Raw genomic sequence first — 18,727 nt, forward strand, 5'->3', positions numbered from 1 at the left:
GACACATCATTCCCTCATCCTGACATCCTGGCTGCGCATCATCCCCGCATCCCGGGATCCTGGCCACATATCTTCCCTGCATCCCGACATCCCAGGTACGTATCATGCCTTCATGCTGGGCACACGTCACGCCCTCATCCCAGAATCCCAGGGACACACCATCCCCGCATCCCGGGCACAGGTTGTCCCTGGCTCTTGCCATCCCAGGCACACATCATCCCCGCATCCCAGAATCCCAGGGCCACATCATCCCCGCATCCCAGGTTCGCAGGCACCCCTGCATCCCGGACACAGCCCATCCCTACATTGCAGGATCCCTGGCCAGGCCTTTCCCCTGCATCCCTACATCCCAGGATCCCCGGCTGTATACATCACCCCCATATCCTGGGATCCCTGGCCGCGCATTGCCCCTGTATCCTGGGATCCTCAGCCATCCATCACCCCTGTATCCTGGAATCCTGCCTTATATCAACCCTGGATCCCTGGGATCCTGGCCTTATATCAACCCTATATCCCGGGATCCTGGCCTTAAATCACCCCTCCATCCCGGGAATCACCCCCACATCCCTGACATCACCCCTGCATCCCAGGATCCTGGCCTTAAATCACCCCCACATCCCTGAGATCACCCCTACATCCCTGGGATCCCCCCTGCATCCCAGGATCCTGCCCTTATATCAACCCTATATCCCAGGATCCTGGCCTTGAATCATCCCCACATTCCTGGGATCACCCCTATATCCTGGGATCCTGGCCTTAAATCACCCCTCCATCCCGGGAATCCCCCCCACATCCCTGGGATCACCCCTGCATCCCGGGATCCTGGCCTTAAATCATTCCCGCATCCCTGGGATCACCCCTACATCCCAGGATCCTGGCCTTATACCACCGCTATATCCTGGGATCTTGGCCTTAAATTACCCCTCCATCCCGGGATTCCCCCCCCCTCATCCCTGGGATCACCCCCGGATCCCCGGATCCCCGCCATATATCCCACCTCCTGACCTACATCCCGACCGCGTATCCCACCTCCATCCCGGGATTCCCAGCCATGTATCACCCCTATATCCCAGGATCTCCAGCCATGTATCACCCCTGCATCCCTGGGATCCTACCCTTATATCACCCCTATATCTGTGGGATCCTGGCCTTAAATCACCCCTCCATCCCAGGAATCCCCCCTACATCCCTGGGATCAGCCCTGCATCCCAGGATCCTGGCCTTAAATCATCCCCACATCCCTGGGATCACCCCTACATCCCTGGGATCACCCCTGCATCCCTGGGATCCTGGCCTTATATCACCTCTATATCCCGGGATCTTGGCCTTAAATTACCCCTCCATCCCGGGAATCCCCCCCACATCCCTGGGATCACCCCTGCATCCCAGGATCCTGGCCTTAAATCATCCCCACATCCCTGAGATCACCCCTACATCCCAGGATCCTGGCTTTATATCCCCCCCCACATCCCTGGGAATCCCCCCCCCATCCCTGGGATCACCCCCACCTCCCCGGATCCCCGCCATATATCCCACCTAGTGACCTACATCCCGACCGCGTATCCCACCTCCATCCCGGGATTCCCAGCCACTTGGCACCCTCATTCCGGGACAGGGCAGCTTGGCACCACCTGTGTGTGTGTGTGTGTCCCCCCCCCATTCCCAGCCGCCCCCCCCGGCTCCCAGCGAGCACACTTACATTAGCCTGATGTCAAGGCGCCGTTAATTGCTTCTCCTCGTTACAGTAATAGCTCTAATCACTCACAACGATTTTTCACGTCCCAGGGTGGCTCAGCTGCCCCCCCACCCCCCCCACCCCGTGCCCCCCCGCCCCGGGGGTCCATTAGGATCAAGCCCACCCGCAGCCCGGGGGGGGGTGGCGAATGCGGCCACCCCGAAACGCCGCTTCCCGGAGGCCGCCTGGGTACCGAGGCCGGGGGCGGCGGGGCGGGGGGGGGGATATGTGTGTGTCCACCCCCCCCCCCACCTCCAGGCTGGGGACATCAGGGCCGGGAAAAGCTGGGGACATCCGGATTGGGGGGGGGCAATGTGGAAGTGACCCCCCCCCCCCCCCCGCCTTTTCCCCTCTGATGCTCTTAAATAAGGTGTCCCCGGGGCGGTGGGGAAAATATTGCTCGGGGACACTTCGGCGGCACTTAGCCCCCCCCCCCAGGACCCCCCGGTGACAGAGGGGATGGGGACCCCCAAGTGCACTTAGGGGGGCAGCTTGGGGGGGGGGGGCGGTGCCGGCCAGTATTCAGCCCCCCCCCCCCGCCTCCCTGCGGGCCCCAGGACGCAGCTGCATCCCCGGCCCCGATGTCCCCAAACCCTCCGCCCCATCCTTGGGGACCACCCCAAAACATTGGGGGGGGGGGGGAATTGGGGGTCCTCTTAGGGGCTTCTGGGGGGGGGAGGTGGGGGGTGGGACAACCCCCCCCCCCAGGAGCAGAGGCAGCCCCAGTGGGGGATCCAAGCTGGCAGCACGGGGGAGCAGGAGGGTGGGTTGGCCGGGGTGGGACCCCCCCCCGCCCCGGTGCAGGACGCGGCCATGGACCACCAGCGGCTCCCCCCCACCTCACCCCGCCCCTCATTAACCCTCGTTAGCGAGGCCGGGCCGTGGGGCCGCTGGGGGGGCGGGGGTGGAGGCTTTGCCAGGGAATGAACCGTTAATTACCTCATTGCCAGAATCCATTACCGCTCCCCCCGGAGCGGGTGAAATGGAGAAACTGCGGCAAAAGAGGTGGGGGGGGAGAAATAAAATCAATCAGGGCCGAATCCTTCAGGGAGCGGGGCTGGGGGGGGGCTTAACCCTTTCCCTGACCCACCCTAAGGGGGAAACTGAGGCACAGTCACCCCCACCCCCCCCTCCAAGGGGGGAAACTGAGGCACGGCAGCCCCCAGGGGGGAAACTGAGGCAGGGCTGGGGTGGGGGGGGGGAGCTCACGCTGCTTGGGGGTGGGGGGGGGGGGTGTCACCACGGCGCAAGGTCCCTTCTGGGGCGTTGCTCTGCGGCAATCTGCGGCGCAGGGCTGGAAAAGCTCAAGGTTGTAATCTTGTTCCTTCCTCAAATTAAATAAGAGGAGGGGGGGGGAATAAAAGGCCATAAATCAGCGCGGGCAGGGATTAGAGGGACCCCAAGGAAGCAGGGGGTGGGGGGGGGGGTTCTGCGCCCGAGCGGGGCCCCATCCTGCCCATGCCGCCGCCCCGCATCCCGGGCTGGACCCTCGGCAAAGATTTGGGAGCAGAGAGAGGGAGCGGAGCCCCGGGATCGGGGGGGTTGGATCCGGCCCCCCGGCAGGGTTTTGGGGATGGATGAGAGTCCGGGAGCCGGTGGGGCATCGGGGATGGCTCCGGTTTCCTCATGGCGCCACGGCCATGCCGGCACCCCCACGGACCACCCCCCCCCCCCCCGCCACGCCTTGCACCGTGCCTCAGTTTCCCCCGTTGACCCCGCTTTCCTCCTGCTTATCTCGGGTGGCGGCGGGTAACGAAGGAGCTGCCAGGGCCCTGCCTGCGCTGCCTAATTAGCCAGATGAAATCAATTCAGCTCCATTACGGTCAGATCCAGGTCCCAACCATTACCAGGGCGGCTGGAGAGCCCGGGGAAGGATGATGAAGTGGACGCTCCGGGGCACGCGATAACCCCCTGGCTCCCACGGGGGCGGGGGGGGGGGGGGGTGCGGGGAAGGGAGGCCTTCGCTCTTTGAGGGGTGGTGGTGGAGGTGGGGGGGGTGGCTTTGTGCTGCCAAGTCCCAAATCCCCCCTGGAGCCCTCGGCAAGGGGAGCCAGGCATCCGGGATGGGGTACGGCGGGAGCATCCCTGGAGGGATGACTGAGGTTGTCCCCGCGGCCCCAGCCGAAAATCCCTCTCTGGGCTGGGGATGGGGACAGCGGTCCTGCATTCCTGGCATGCGTCGTCCCTGCATCCCAGGATCCTGGGCACTCGTCATCCCTGGATCCCGGGCACACATCATCCCTGCATCCCAGGATCCTGGGCACCCATGATCCCTGCATCCCTGCCACTCATCATCCCTGCATCCCAGGATGCTGGGCACCCACGATCCCTGTATCCCAGGCACTCATCATCCCTGCATCCTGACATCCTGGGCACACATCATCCTTACATCCCTGGAACTCATCATCCCTACATCCCGGGATCCTGGGCACACATCATCCCTGCATCCCAGGATCCTGGGCACCCACGATCCCTATATCCCTGGCACTCATCATCCCTGCATCCCATGATGCTGGACATACATCATCCCTGGATCCCAGGCTCGCATCATCCCTGCATCCCAGGATCCTGGGCACCCACGATCCCTGTATCCCAGGCACTCATCATCCCTGCATCCTGACATCCTGGGCACACATCATCCTTACATCCCTGGAACTCATCATCCCTACATCCCGGGATCCTGGGCACACATCATCCCTGCATCCCAGGATCCTGGGCACCCATGATCCCTGCATCCCTGGCACTCATCATCCCTGCATCCCAGGATGCTGGACATACATCATCCCCGGATCCCAGGATCCTGGACATCCATCATCCCTGCATCCCAGGCACTCATCATCCCTGCATCCTGGGATCCTGGGCACACACCATACCTGAATCCCAGGATGCTGGACATACATCATCCCTGCATCCCAGGCACACATCATCCCTGCATCCTGACATCCTGGGCACACATCATCCCTGCATCCCTGGCACTCGTCATCCCTGCATCCCAGGATGCTGGACATACATCATCCCTGCATCCCAGGCACTCATCATCCCTGCATCCTGGGATCCTGGGCACACGTCATCCCCGCATCCCGGGATCCCTGGGGCATCCCTTCCAGCTCCTCTTCCCCAGCCGAAACCTCCCAGCTCCAAAAAGCCCCTTTTTCTCCCCAAAAGCCCCCCATCCCGCCCCGTGCCCCCCGGACACCCCGGAGCAGGCGGTTCCCAGGGCGGGGGGGAGACACAAAGAGTTTTATTAACGACCGGTTTCGCAAGCGCGGGGTCTGTCCCCCCCCCTGCCCCCAAGGCCGGGGACGAAGGAGCAGCCAAGCCATGGGGTGCCCCCCAACTCTCCCAAGAGATCCGAGCCCCCCCGCCCCCAGCTCCCGCAGTGGGGCTGGGGTGGGGGGGGGCTCTCGGCTCTGCTCCCCCCCCCCTCCCCCCCCGGCCCCCGCGCAGCAAACCCGGGGAAAGGCCGAGGAGCTGGGAGGGGTGGCACAACGCCAAGCGGCACAGGTTGGGGGGGGGGGGGTGTCCCCCAGCCCTACAACCCCCCCCAAACCCGAGGTGGGAATTGGGGGGGGGGGGGGAGGAGGGGGGGGGCTGGCGTTTTCCACTCTAAAGAAGATTCCAGCCCTCTCCCCATCAGTGCTCCGTTGGGTGGGGAAAGCCATGGCCCCCCGGGAAGTGGGAAGGTTGTGGATGGAGCAGCGGGGAGCGGAGGTTGGGGGGGGGGGTGGGGGGGTGGGGGGGGGTGTCCCCCCCGGCTCAGCCCAGGATGTCCAGGTAGACGGGGGGGTTCTTGACGAGGCTCTGGAGGCGGCCGTGGATCTCCTTGATGGGCCGGCGCTGCTGGGGCTCCCGTTGCCAGCAGCTCTGCATGATGGCGTAGACCTCGGGGGGGCACGCGCGGGGCCTCTCCAGCTCCCGCCCCTGCGTGATGCACTCGATGGCCTGCGGAAAATACGGAGACCGAGTTAAAAAAGAAAAAAAAAAACCAAAAAAACACCAAAAAACCCACCCCCCAAAACCCTCGGGGGGGTTGCCACCATCCTAAACCCACCCCATCCCCCCCCGGACCCCCACCCCAAGGTGCCCACCTCGGTGTTGGAGAGCTGGTACCAGGGCTGCTTCCCGTAGGTGAAGATCTCCCAGAGCACCACGCCGAAGCTCCAGATGTCGCTCTCGGTGGTGAATTTACGGTAGAGGATGCTCTCGGGGGGCATCCAGCGGATGGGCAGCATGGTCCTGCCCCCCACCTGCCCGCGGAGGGGCCATCAGCGGGGCAGGGGTGGCCCCCTAATTCGTCCCCCTCCCAACCGCCCCCAACCCTGCCCGTTAAACACTCCCCAGATCTAAGGGAGAAGGTTCTTGCGCCGAGGGTGGGAGACACTGGCCCGGTTTGCCCCGGGGGGGGTGGGAGATGCCCCATCCCTGGGAATATCCAAGGTCGAGTTGAATTTGGCTTCGAGCGACCTGCTCCGGATGGAGATGACGCTGCTCATGGACAAGACGAGCTTTAAAAGTCCCTCCCAACCCAATCCATTCCATGATTCCATGATGAAAACTGGATAGAGATGTCGCTGCTCATGGACAAGAGGAGCTTTAAAAGTCCCTCCCAATCCAACCCATTCCATGATGAAATATGGATGGAGATGTCGCTGCTCATGGACAAGAGGAGCTTTAAGAGTTCCTCCCAACCCAACCCATTCCATGATTCCATGTGGAAATATAGATGGAGATGTCACTGCTCATGGACAAGACAAGCTTTAAAGGTCCCTCCCAACCCAACCCATTCCATGATTCCATGTGGAAAACCGGATGGAGATGTCACTGCTCATGGATGAGAGGAGCTTTAAAGGTCCCTCCCAACCCATTCCATGATTCCGTGATGAAAACTGGATGGAGATGTCGCTGCTCATGGACAAGAGGAGCTTTAAAGGTCCCTCCCAACCCAACCCATTCCATGATTCCGTGATGAAAAACGGATGGAGAGGTCGCTGCTCATGGACAAGAGGAGCTTTAAAGGTCCCTCCGAACCCATTCTGTGATTCCATGTGGAAATATAGATGGAGATGTCGCTGCCCATGGGACAAGAGGAGCTTTAAAAGTCCCTCCCAACCCCACCCATTCCATGATTCCGTGATGAAAAATGGATGGAGATGTCGCTGCTCATGGACACGACGAGCTCTAAAGGTCCTTCCCAACCCAACCCAACCCATTCCATGATTCCGTGACGAAAACCGGATGGAGATGTCACTGTTCATGGACAAGAGGAGCTTTAAGAGTTCCTCCCAACCCAACCTATTCCATGATTCCATGTGGAAATATGGATGGAGATGTCGCTGCTCATGGACAAGACAAGCTTTAAAGGTCCCTCCCAACCCAACCCAATCCACGATTCCATGGTGAAAACTGGATGGAGATGGATCGGGGAGGGAGAGAGGGAGTGGGGCTCACCCGGTAATAGTCGGTGCTGTAGATATCCCGGGACATGCCGAAATCCCCAATCTTCACCACCAGGTCGTGGCCCACCAGGCAGTTGCGGGTGGCCAGGTCGCGGTGGACGAAGTGGAGGGAGGCGAGGTAGACCATGCCCGAGGCGATCTGCGTGGCGATCTGCAGCAGGTGGCCCAGCCGCAGCGGCCCCCCCCGCCTGCCCCGGCCCCTGCTCCAGCATCTTGGCGTCGGGGCCGTGGGACCTGGGGGGCAGAAGGCGCTCGGAGAGGCCGGGACACACACACACACACACATGGGGGGCGGGGGACGGGGCCGCTCACACGCGTGGAAGGAAGGCGGGCGGAGGGAGGGTGCGCTCGCACACGCGGGGGGGTGCACACGCGAGGGCGTGCGCGTCCGTGCGCGCGTGGCAGGGAAAGGCGTGCACACGTGTGTGCATGCGCGCGCAGGGGAGAGAGGTGCGCCCGCGAGCACGCGTGGCAGGGACGGGCGTGTGCGCGCGCGCAAGCACACGCGGGAAACGCGTGGCGTGCGTGTGCGCGCGCACAGGGGGAAGGCACGCACACACGTGCTCGTATGTCAGGAAAGGCACGCATGCGTGCGCACGCGTGTGCGTGCACAAGGGAAAGGGATGCACGTGCGTGCGTGGCGCGGAAGAGCGTGCAGGCGTGTGCAAGCACTCGGGGGAAATATGTGCACACACGTGTACAAATGCCGAGGGAGGGGGGGCGCGTGTGTGTGTGCGTGTGCACGGGGGACAGAGGTGCGCACGCGTGCATGCGTGTCAGGGAAATGTGCATGCACACAGGTAAATGCGTGCACACCTGTGGACACACACCAAGGAAGGGTGTGCACACGTGTGGCACGCACAGGGGAAGGCATGCACGTGCACGCACGCGTGCCAGGGAAGGTTGTACACACGTGTGTGCGTGCACACGGGGGAAGGTGTGCATGTACGTGTGCGTGCACAGGGAAGGGCGTGCAAATGTGTGTGCATGCACAAGGGAAAAGGCGTGCACGTATGTACATGCATGGAGGGGAAGGGCACACGTGTATGTGCACACAGAGGGGAAGGACGCACACGTATGTGCACACGCAGGGAAGGACGCACACGTATGTGCACATGGAGGGGAAGGGCGCACACGTATGTGCACGCACAGGGAAGGACACAGATGTATGTGCACGCACAGGGAAGGACGCACACGTATGTGCACATGGAGGGGAAGGGCGCACACATATGTGCACTCACAGGGAAGGACGCACACATATGTGCACACACAGGGAAGGACGCACACGTATGTGCACACACAGGGAAGGGCACACACATATGTGCACGTACAGGGAAGGACGCACACGTATGTGCACATGGAGGGGAAGGGCGCACACGTATGTGCACTCACAGGGAAGGACGCACACGTATGTGCGCACGTGCCCGGGCAGCCCGTCCTGCACACGCGTGTCGCGCCGGGGCCGTGCGCGCCGGCGTGTGAACGCGTGATGGGACGCGTGGCGTGATGGTGGTGGCGGCGGTGGCGGGGGGGGGGGGGGGGTGGTGGCGGGGGGAGCCGGGGGCCAGCACAGCCACGGCCGCCTCCAGCCCCTCTCCGTGGCCTTGCCGGGCGAGCGCGGCTGGGAGCCGGAGGCCGGGGGCGGGGGGATGATGATGACGGGGGGGGGCTCTGCTCGGCAGAACCATTAATGCCAACTCCCATCACAATAATCATAAAAGCCACGTCTCAGAGCTCAGCGCGCGGCCACTAAAGGATGCCTCTGGCAGCTCCCCCCCGCCCCGAGTCCTGTGTCCGACCCGTTCCCCCCCCCCCCCCCCCCCCGACACGCACACACACACACACACTCCGTCTAGCAGCAATACCTGGGGGGGCAATCGAAAAGTCTCTGCTTATTCCAGCTGATGGCCAATCTCTCTCTATTTAAGCCTCTCAGACAGCTAATCTAATCAATATTGCAAGGAGGGCCGCATTAGCGGGGAGCGGGCTGGCTGCTGATGGAGCGGCAGATGGAAAGGGGGGGGGGGGGGGTGCGTGTGCGCGTGGGGCGGAAAAATAGCCCCCCCCCCCCCCCCCCCCCTACGACCACCACCACCACCACCAGCCTCCCGGCCCCACCTGAGGAAGCGGTTGAGGTCGCCGTGCTTCATGTACTCGAAGAGCATGACGAGGGGCTCGCCCTCGGTGCAGACGCCGTAGAACTTGACGACGTGCTCGTGCTGCAGCACCGTCAGCAGCTCGGCCTCGCGGTGGAAATCCAAGCGGGCGCTTTCCGTCACCTCCTTCAGGGCCTGCACGGGGCGCGCGGCCTCAATCCCACCCCCCCTCCCCACCCCCAAAACCACCACTACGGACCCCCCCCTTCCCCCTCCCATCGTCATCCCCCCCCCCAGCCCCGTCCTCACCTTCACGGCCACCAGCATCTTCTCCTGCTCCGGGACGAGGTTGTAGCACTCGGCCAAGAAAACCTTCCCGAAGGCGCCTTCGCCCAGCTCCCACTTCAGCACGATGTCCCGCCGCTGCACGTGGCGCACGCCTGCGGGGACACCCCCCCCCCCCACCCGCCCCACCATCACCACCACCATCACCACCACCACCACCACCCGTCAGCGCATCCCCCCCGGCCTCCCGTGGGTGCGGCGGGAGGACGCTCGGGGACCGCGATCGGGCGGGCGGGCGTCGTTTCCCACCCGTCCCCCGTGTCCGTGTCCGTGTCCCCCCCCCCCCCCCCCCCCACCGCTTACAGGCGTCGCAGAAATACTGGGGGTTCTCGATGAAGTTGCTCTTCAGCCCCTCCAGTTTGCTCTCGGCCGAGGAGGGGGGGCTGCTGCCCAGGTTCATGAAGTGCAGGGACATGGCCAGGTCATCCTCTTGGGCCAGCACCGCCGAGCCTTGCGGGGATAAGGCCAAGGCCACCTTGGGGACGGGGGTCCTGCACCCCACCCCACCCCACCCCACACCCCCCCCAGCCGGTACAACCAGTGCCAGGCTCTGCCGAGCAGCATCCCCCCCCACCCTGCCCCGGCTGGCCCCCGGGGGCCCGGCAGCCCGATCAAAGCCATTTAGAGGCTGAATCCATTCCAGGAGTGAATTAGCAGCTGCTGCCCGCGCTGCCGGGGGGGAGCCGGCACCCCTCCACGGTCCCCATCCACCCCTGTCCCCTACCCACCCCACCATCGGTTCCCCTCCGTCATTCCCCCACCCACAGTCTCCATCCGTCGGTCCCCCTCCATCATCCCCCTCCATCATTCCCATCCATGGTCCCCCTCCATGGGTCCCCCTCCGTCGTTCCCATCCACGGTCCCCCTCCACCATTCCCATCCATGGTTCCCACCTACGGTCCCCACCCATCAGTCCCCCTCTGTCGTCCCCCTCCATGGTCCCCATCCATGGTCCCCCTCCATCATTTCTACCCACAGTCCCCATCCATCAGTCCCCCTCCATGGTCCCCACCTGTGGGTCCCCCTCCATCATTCCCACCCATGGTCCCCACCCACAGTCCCCCCTCCATCATTCCCATCCGTGGTTCCCACCCACAGTCCCCCTCCATGGGATCCCCTCCGTGGGTCCCACCCACGGTCCCCCTCCATGGGTCACCCTCCATCATTCCCACCCATGGTCCCCATCCACGGTCCCCCTTCCATAATTCCCACCTACGGTCCCCATCCATCGGTCCCCCTCTGTTGTTCCCATCCATGGGTCCCACCCATGGTCCCCCTCCATCATTCCCATCCATGGGTCCCACCCACGGTCCCCACCCAGGGTTCCTCCTCCATGGGTCCCACCCACGGTCCCCCTCCATCATTCCCAGTCATGGTTCCCACCCATGGTCCCCATCCACAGTCGCCTTCCATGGTTCCTACCCGTGGTCCCCTTCCATGGGTCCCCCTTCCATCATCCCCATCCATGGTTCCCACCCGCAGTCCCCACCCAGGGTCCCCCTGTGTCGTTCCCATCCGTGTGTCCCCCGCTACGGTCCCCATCCATCAGTCCCCCTCTGTTGTTCCCATCCGTGGTCCCCATCCACAGTCCCCTTCCATAGTTCCCACCTAAGGTCCCCACCCAGGGTCCCCCTCTGTCATTCCCATCCATGGTTCCCACCTGCAGTCCCCCTCCATCGGTCCCCCTCCATCAGTCCCACTCACGGTCCCCACCTATGGTCCCCCCATTCCATGGGTCCCCCTCCATCATTCCCATTCATGGTCCCCATCCATCAGTCCCCCTCTGTTGCTTCCATCCATGGTCCCCACCCATGGTCCCCATCCACAGTTGCCTTCTATGGTTCCCACCTGTGGTCCCCTTCCATGGGTCCCCCTCCATCATCCCCATCCATGGTTCCCACCCACGGTCCCCATCCATCAGTCCCCCCTCTGTTGTTCCCATCCATGGTTCCCACACATTGTCCCCATCCACAGTCCCGCTCCGTGGGTCCTACCCACGGTCCCCACCCAGGGTCCCCCTCTGTTGTTCCCATCCATGGTTTCCACCTATAGTCCCCATCCATTGGTCCCTCTCCGTCATTCCCACCCATGGTCCCCATCCATGGTTCCCATCTATGGTCCCCCCCTTCCATGGGTCCCCCTTCATCATCCCCATCCATGGTTCCCACCCACGGTCCCCACCCAGGGTCCCCCTCCATGGATCCCCCTCTGTTGTTCCCATCCATGGTTTCCACCCATGGTCCCCCCTTCCATGGGTCCCCCTCCATCATTCCCACCCATGGTCCCCATCCATGGTCCCCACCCAGGGTCCCCCTCCATCACTCCCACCCCTGGTCCCGTCCCCACAGCCGTGTCCCAACCCGGGTACCCGGCCCAGCCCCGGTCACCCTGACGGATGTGGGAACCGGGGTGTCCCCGTGCCGTGGCTGGAATCCCCCATGGCACCGGGCGAGGCGGGGGCCGGGGGGGGTGGGGGGGGGTGACGGGACACGCTCACACTCACGGTTGATGCCGAACTTGGTGCGACGCCCGCACTTGTTGAGCAGGATGAGCATGACGGAGAGGAAGAGGGACGCGAACACGGCCAGCGCCACGGCCACCGAGACCTGGTGACGGCGGGGACGGGGCGCAGGTTGGGCTCCTGCCGGGTCCCTTCTCCCAGTCCTCAGCGGTGGGGTGGGGGTGGGGGGGGGGCGCTGAAGTGGCCACAAGCCCCCGGATCTGCCACCGGGGAAACTGAGGCACTGGGGCTTCATCCCCATCACTTGGCCTCATCCCGCTTGGCGCTGGTTTGGCTGTCCCTTAAGGATTTGTCCTTTGTCCCACACTCCCTGGGGGTGTCCGTGTCCCCCCGTCCGTGTCGTCCCCCCCGCCTCCCCGGCCAAACCACGGAGCATCCCCTCACCCCAAACGCGTGCTCGTCCGTCGTCTCCACGGGCCCCTCCAGCGAGCTGTTCCTGGTGCCTGGGGCAGGGAGGGGGGCGCGGGGTGAGCGTGAGGGGTGGCGGGGGGGGGAGGTCCCCATCCCCTGGGGTGGTCCCAGCAAGGGCGGGGTGGGGCGGGGAGGGGGGTGGGGAGTGACCCTGCGGGGAACAGCGGGTGCCTGGTCACTCACCCAGCGGGGACAGAGACACTGGCGCAGCCCGAAGGGAGAGAGAAAGGAGAGACACGCGTTATTGCCCAGGCGAGAGTCATCGTGTGTCCCCCCGCCCGCCCCGGCACCACCCCTGGGGAAACTGAGGCACGCCGAGGGAAACTGAGGCACCCCTGGGGAGGCAAACCAGGGGAAACTGAGGCACAGAAAGAGAGACTGAGGCACCCCTGGGGAAACTGAGGCACCCCGGGGGAAACTGAGGCACGCCAGGGCTTGCTGGGAGCCAGCGGGCAGAGCCAGCCGCCACCCATTTTTCACACCAACACCAGGAGAGCCGCGGGGCATCTCCTCCGCTGAACCCCAAGGTGGGGACGCCCCCCCCCCAGGCACCCCCTCCCGCCCCCCCCACCATAAACCCAACGTTTGCCGGCGCCTACCGGGAATGGGCTCCTCGGGGCTGAAGCTGAAAGGGTTTTCCATGAAACGGCCCCGGACGCTGCGGGCGGCGGAGCCCAGGGGGTTGTGGAGCAGGAGGGTGTAGACGCCGTTGTTGACGTGCGTGGGGCGGTTGAGCTGGAGGCAGCCGTGGAGGACGCTGGAGTTGTGCTCGTACTCCACGATGCGGGTGTGGATGTAGGGCCCCTCCGCCAAGGCCGAGCCGTTGAAGAGCCAGCGGATGCTGGGCGCCGGGTTGCCGTCCACCGAGAAAGGGATGCACCAGAAGTGCTGGGGGATGGCTTCGTGCAGGAGGAGGATGACTGGGGGGGACTGGGTGGTGGTGGGGACAAGGCAGCCGGTTGGGTCCCCTCGCCTGGACACCCCCCCCAGACACACACACACACACGCCGTTCCCCCCCCGCTGCGGGTTGCTCACAGGTGACATTGAGCGTCACGCTGTCCTCCGCCGGCCCCGCCGCGTTCTCCGCCCGGCACGTCAGGTCTTTGCGGTTGAGGTTGGAGGAGACGTTGGTGATCTCCAAGAGGATCTCCCAGTCCGAGAGCTGCGGGGAGCGCTGGGTGACCCAACAGACCCCCCCACACACACACCCACACACACGCCCCCCACCGAGAGCTCCTGCATCCCCACCGGCGAGAGGATGCTGCGGCGGGATGCCGGGAAGGTCTTGCCTTGGTGACAAGGGGCAGCTCGGGTCCCACCTCAGGCAGCACCCACTCGCCGGTGGCCGGCGGCTCGGCGGCGATGTGGCAGGTGAGGTTGACACTGTCCCCTTGCCGCAGCACCGCCTCGGGGGGCTCGATGCGGACGGTCGGGGGCTCTGCCGGGGATTAAAAAAAAAAAATAAAAGAGGGGGTGAGCGAGGCCACGTCGCCCACCGCGTCCCCACCCTGTCCCCAAGGCGAGCGGCTGGAGAAGAAAGGTTGCGGGGGGACAAACCCGGCGGGGTCCCCTGCCACCTACCGCAGGCTCGGAGGGGTTGGCTGCCCAGGGGGACCAGCACGCTGCCCTCCCAGCAGCCCAGCGACTGGTTCCCCAGTTCGGCCCGGCTCCCGTTCTGCCAGAGCTGCAGCCAGCGCAGCCCGCAGGAGCAGTTGAAGGGATTTCCCACCAGGATGCTTGGGATGGGAAAAGAAAAAGAAAGGAAAAAAAAGGGACAAAAGGGCCGTGGTGGCACCGGCTCCGGGTCTCCGCGGTCCCCGCTGGGGTCGGCCGAGGCTGGACACCAGTACGCCCAGTCCCGGCTGCGCTGGTGCGACACCCGGCGCTGCTGGATTGCACCCGGTGCCGCCTCCCCCACGCCACCTCCCCGCGTCCCCAGCCCCGTCCCTGCCTCCGCGGCACCCCCGGGGGTGCATCCCGGGCGGGGGATGCTCCGCACCCACCTTTCCCCCCCCACCCACCCCCCCCAAGCACTCACAGCTCCTGCAGGGGCAGATGCTGGAAGGTTTTCCAGGACAGGCTCCGCAGCGCGTTGGAGGAGAGATTCCTGCGGGGACAGACCCCCGTCAGACGCCCCCCCTTCCCACCGCCGACCCCCCCCCAACCCCGTCACCCCACCCCCCCCACCCCACGGGTTGTGGCCGGGACGTGGGACAGCGCTGAGGCCACCCATGTCCCAGCGCGACCAAGCAAAGCCACCTCTTGGCCAGGGGGGGGCCACCAGCCTGCGGGCACCTCCCTGCCAGCGGGGACCCCCCCGCACCCCACGACAGGGTGTCGTGTGTCCCCCTCCGCTTTCCCGCCCCCCCCCCCCCCTCCCCGCGACATTGGGGCAGCAGGGACCTCCCCCCCACCCCAGGTCGATGGTTTCCCACTCAGCAGCAGACCCCCCCCCCCGGCCCCCCCCCCCCCCCCCCCCGCGATGCACCACCGGGCAGAGGGACGGCATCGATCCTGCCGGGGCCACCCTGTGCCGGGGACGGGTGGCCGTGGGGATGGGGGGGGGGCCCGAGCCCCAAAATCGGGGTGGGGGGGGGGTTGGGGGAGGGAATTGGGGGGGGGGGGGTGATACTCACACGTGGCTCAGCCTGGGGGTGTCCAGGAAGGCGTCGGGAGAGACGTGCTGCAGCCCCGAGCTGGAGATGGTGCTGGGGGGAGGAGGGGGGGGGGGGGGTGGGGGGGTGGGAAAGGGATGAGCAACCCCCACTGGGGACCCCCCCAACTGGGGGATACTGGGAGCAGCCCTCCCGCAGTGGGATGGAGCTCCGGGGAGGCCCCATCCACTGCCCCCCCCCCCCCCCCCCCCGCTTCATTTCCCTGTGCAGGGACACCCCACACACACACCCCACACCCCCCCCAGCCCCCCCCCAGCCCCCCCCCCCAGCCCCGGGGTGCTCACAGGCTCCTGAGGTCCCGCAGCATCCTGGTGTCAGCCCGGGTCAAGGTCGTCAGCGCCTGCTGGTTCTCGATGACGCTGGAAGGCAAACGAGGATGGGGGGGGATGGGGGGCAGCCCCAGGACCCCCCCATTCCAGGGGCAAAACATGAGGCAAGGGGAGTGGGGGGGATGGGGGTGACGGCTCTCCCCCTCCCCAGGCTGTGCCTGCGCTACCCCGCGGCTGGGGACAGGGGTGGAGCCGAGCTGTGCCTCAGTTTCCCCTGGGCAGATTGCGGGGGGGGGGGGGGTGAAATTGCTCGGTCTCACCCAGACACTGAGTTTGCCGGGTCTCGGCCCCACTCCCCCGTGGGTCCCCACCTCTCCTTGCGCCCCCCCGCCCCCCCCAGTGTCCTGCGCTCTGTTGGGGGGCACACAGTGTGTGTCCCCCCCCCCTTTTCCCAAGGCGGGGTGGCGGGGGGGGGGGGGTGTATGTGTGTGAAAAAAAGCCCCTTTGGGAGTGTGGGGGGGGGAATTTCCCACCCGCCCCACCCCAGGGGCTGCTCCTGCGACCCCCAAATTGTCAGGGGTGAAACGGGGATTCAAGACCCCCACCGAGGGGGTTTTGGTCCGGGGTGAGGGGGGGGTGTGTGTCCCCTCCCGCCACCCCCACGGATGAGGCTGTGGGGATGGGAGGGCTGGGGGTCTCTTAGGGGACCGTCGTCCCTGCCACCCCCCACCCCCCAACCCCCCCAACACACACCCCAGCGAACAAAGAGCTGGCGGCGCCCGCGGCGCAGCATCCCCTGGCAGGAGGGGAAACTGAGGCAGGGAGACAATGCCGCAGCCAGGCCCCGGCAATGCGGCACGGCCCGGGGGGGGACCCAGAAGCTCGGGCACCCCAGTGTCACCCTGCCACCCCCCAGCACCCTCCTCACCCCCCCACGCATCCCGGAGCAGGGGGATGAGCGAGAACAGAGGACATTCCCCCCCCTCCCCCACCCAGCAAATTCGGGGTCGTCCCCCCCCCCCCCCCCCCGCAGCATCCCAACCCACAGGCGCCGGGGTGACAGCCCCACTGCCGGGGGGGGCGACAAGGGGCTCGGTCCCTCCTTGCACCCCAACTCTGCCAGGGGACCCCATCGCTCCCGCTGGCACCACTGCGGGAGGGGGTGAAGAGCTGCTCCCAGTCCCACACTCGCTCCCTGGGAGGGGGGGGGGGGGGCTGTGCAGCAGGGGCCCCCCCACGCCTCCCACCAAGCAGCCCCGCTCCCCACAGCGATCCCAGCCCCATAGAGGATCCAGCCCCACCGCCATGCTCCCGGCACTGTCCCAGCCCCATCTCCCCATCCCAAGCTCCGTCGTCTCCAGCCCCGTCGCCCCCATCATCCCCAGCCCCGTCGCCCCCATCATCCCCAGCCCCGTCGCCTCCAGCCCCATCGCTCCATCCCCCGGTTCCATCGCGCCCAGCCCCACCACCTTCAGCCCCATTGCCCCCCACCCCATCGCCCCATGCCTCAGTCCCGTCATCACCAACTCCATCAGCCCCAGCCCCTCCGCCTGGTCCCCGACCTTCATCGTCCTCAGCTCCATTGCCCCGTCACCCCCAGCCCCATCATGGCATCCCTCAGCCCCATCTCCACCATCCCCACCACCCCCAGACCCCCTGCCCGGTCCCCCAGCCCCACCACCCCCAGCCCCATCATCCCCAGCCCCGAGCTTCATCGCGCTCAGCCCCATCATCGCCAGCTCCATCGTTCACAGACCCTCCACCCGGTCCCCGAGCTCCATTGCCCCCTTCTCCATCACCCTGTCCCTCAGCTCCATCGCCCCCAGCCCCATCATTGCATCCCTCAGCCCCATTGCCCCCAGCCCCATCATCCCCTTCTCCATCACCGCATCCCTCAGCCCCATCATCCCCTTCTCCATCACCCCCTTCTCCGTCACCCTGTCCCTCAGCCCCATCACCCCCAGCCCCATCATTGCATCTGCCAGCCCCGTCATCCCCCGGCCCCATCACCCTGTCCCTCAGCCCCGTCACCCCCCGGCCCCATCACCCTGTCCCTCAGCCCCATCGCCCCCTTCCCCATCACCCCCAACCCCATCACCGCATCCCTCAGCGCCATCACCCCCTTCTCCATCAACCCCAGCCCCATCGCCCCCTTCTCCATCAACCCCAGCCCCATCCCCGCATCCCTCAGCCCCATCGCCCCCTTCTCCATCGCCCCCTCCCTGAGCCCCGTCACCCCCAGCCCCGTCACTCCCTTCTCCATCAGCCCCGTCACCCCCTTCTCCGTCACCGCATGCCTCAGCCCCTCACCCCCAGCCCTGTCACCCTGTCCCTCAGCCCCGTCACCCCCAGCCCCGTCACCCCCTTCTCCATCACCCTCTCCCCCTTCTCCATCAACCCCAGCCCCATCACCGCATCCCTCAGCCCCATCGCCCCCTTCTCCATCAACCCCAGCCCCATCCCCGCATCCCTCAGCCCCATCGCCCCCTTCTCCATCGCCCCCTCCCTGAGCCCCGTCACCCCCAGCCCCGTCACTCCCTTCTCCATCACCCTCTCCCTCAGCCCCGTCACCCCCAGCCCCACTCACACGTCGGTGAAGCCGCCGGTTCCCAGCAGCGGGGCCAGGCTGCCCAGGGTACCGGGCTCCCGGCAGAGCAGCGTCCCGGCGCGGGGGCAGCGGCAGGGCCGGGGGCAGGAGCGGGCAGCGGCGGGGGCGGGCAGGGGCAGGGGCGGCAGCAGCAGCAGCAGCGCGGCCAGGCAGAGCCAGGCGGGCAGCGGCGGCATCGCGGGACCGGAGCCGCCCTCCCTCGCACTTGCCCGGCAGCCCGAGCACGGGGCCGTGCGGGGCTTAAAAGCATCGCAGGGACCGGCCTCCCGGGAGGGGCCGGCGGCTCCCCCCGCCCCGGCACCGCCCCGGCCCCGGAGACACCCCCCCCCCCCCCCGGCCACACAGCCCCCCACCCCGCTCCCCGGCCGGGGATGGAGGGGCAGGGCCGGCCCCCCCCCCCCCCCCGTGACTCACCGGTACTCGGGAAGCCCCCGATGGGAGGGGGGGGGGAGAGGGGGGGGGGCTCGGCCGAAACCCTGCCCGGAGCCCCCTCCGCCCCACGGAGAGTGTCCCGCCGCGCACGGGCACCGAGCAGCGCGCCTGCCTGCGCCCTGCCTAAACCCTGCCTGCTCCCTGCCTGCTCCCTGCCTGCGCCCTGCCTGCGCCCTGC

At 66.2% G+C, this 18,727-nt stretch overlaps 1 protein-coding gene across 1 annotated transcript; it reads right to left on the bottom strand.

Moving 5' to 3' along the window:
* Nucleotides 1-5,491: 5,491 nt before the first annotated feature.
* Nucleotides 5,492-18,293, bottom strand: NTRK1 (neurotrophic receptor tyrosine kinase 1). The gene is given in 18 exon segments (XM_054182573.1): nucleotides 5,492-5,677; nucleotides 5,824-5,982; nucleotides 7,184-7,375; nucleotides 7,377-7,425; nucleotides 9,310-9,482; nucleotides 9,597-9,727; nucleotides 9,936-10,082; nucleotides 12,136-12,238; nucleotides 12,538-12,596; nucleotides 12,748-12,765; nucleotides 13,164-13,494; nucleotides 13,590-13,727; nucleotides 13,855-14,003; nucleotides 14,147-14,301; nucleotides 14,604-14,672; nucleotides 15,202-15,273; nucleotides 15,525-15,599; nucleotides 18,097-18,293. Coding segments are annotated over 18 exon segments (2,403 nt in total).
* Nucleotides 18,294-18,727: the final 434 nt, after the last annotated feature.

The sequence above is a fragment of the Rissa tridactyla genome, chromosome 23 (genome assembly GCF_028500815.1).
Source record: "Rissa tridactyla isolate bRisTri1 chromosome 23, bRisTri1.patW.cur.20221130, whole genome shotgun sequence".
Taxonomy (NCBI): Eukaryota; Metazoa; Chordata; class Aves; order Charadriiformes; family Laridae; genus Rissa; species Rissa tridactyla.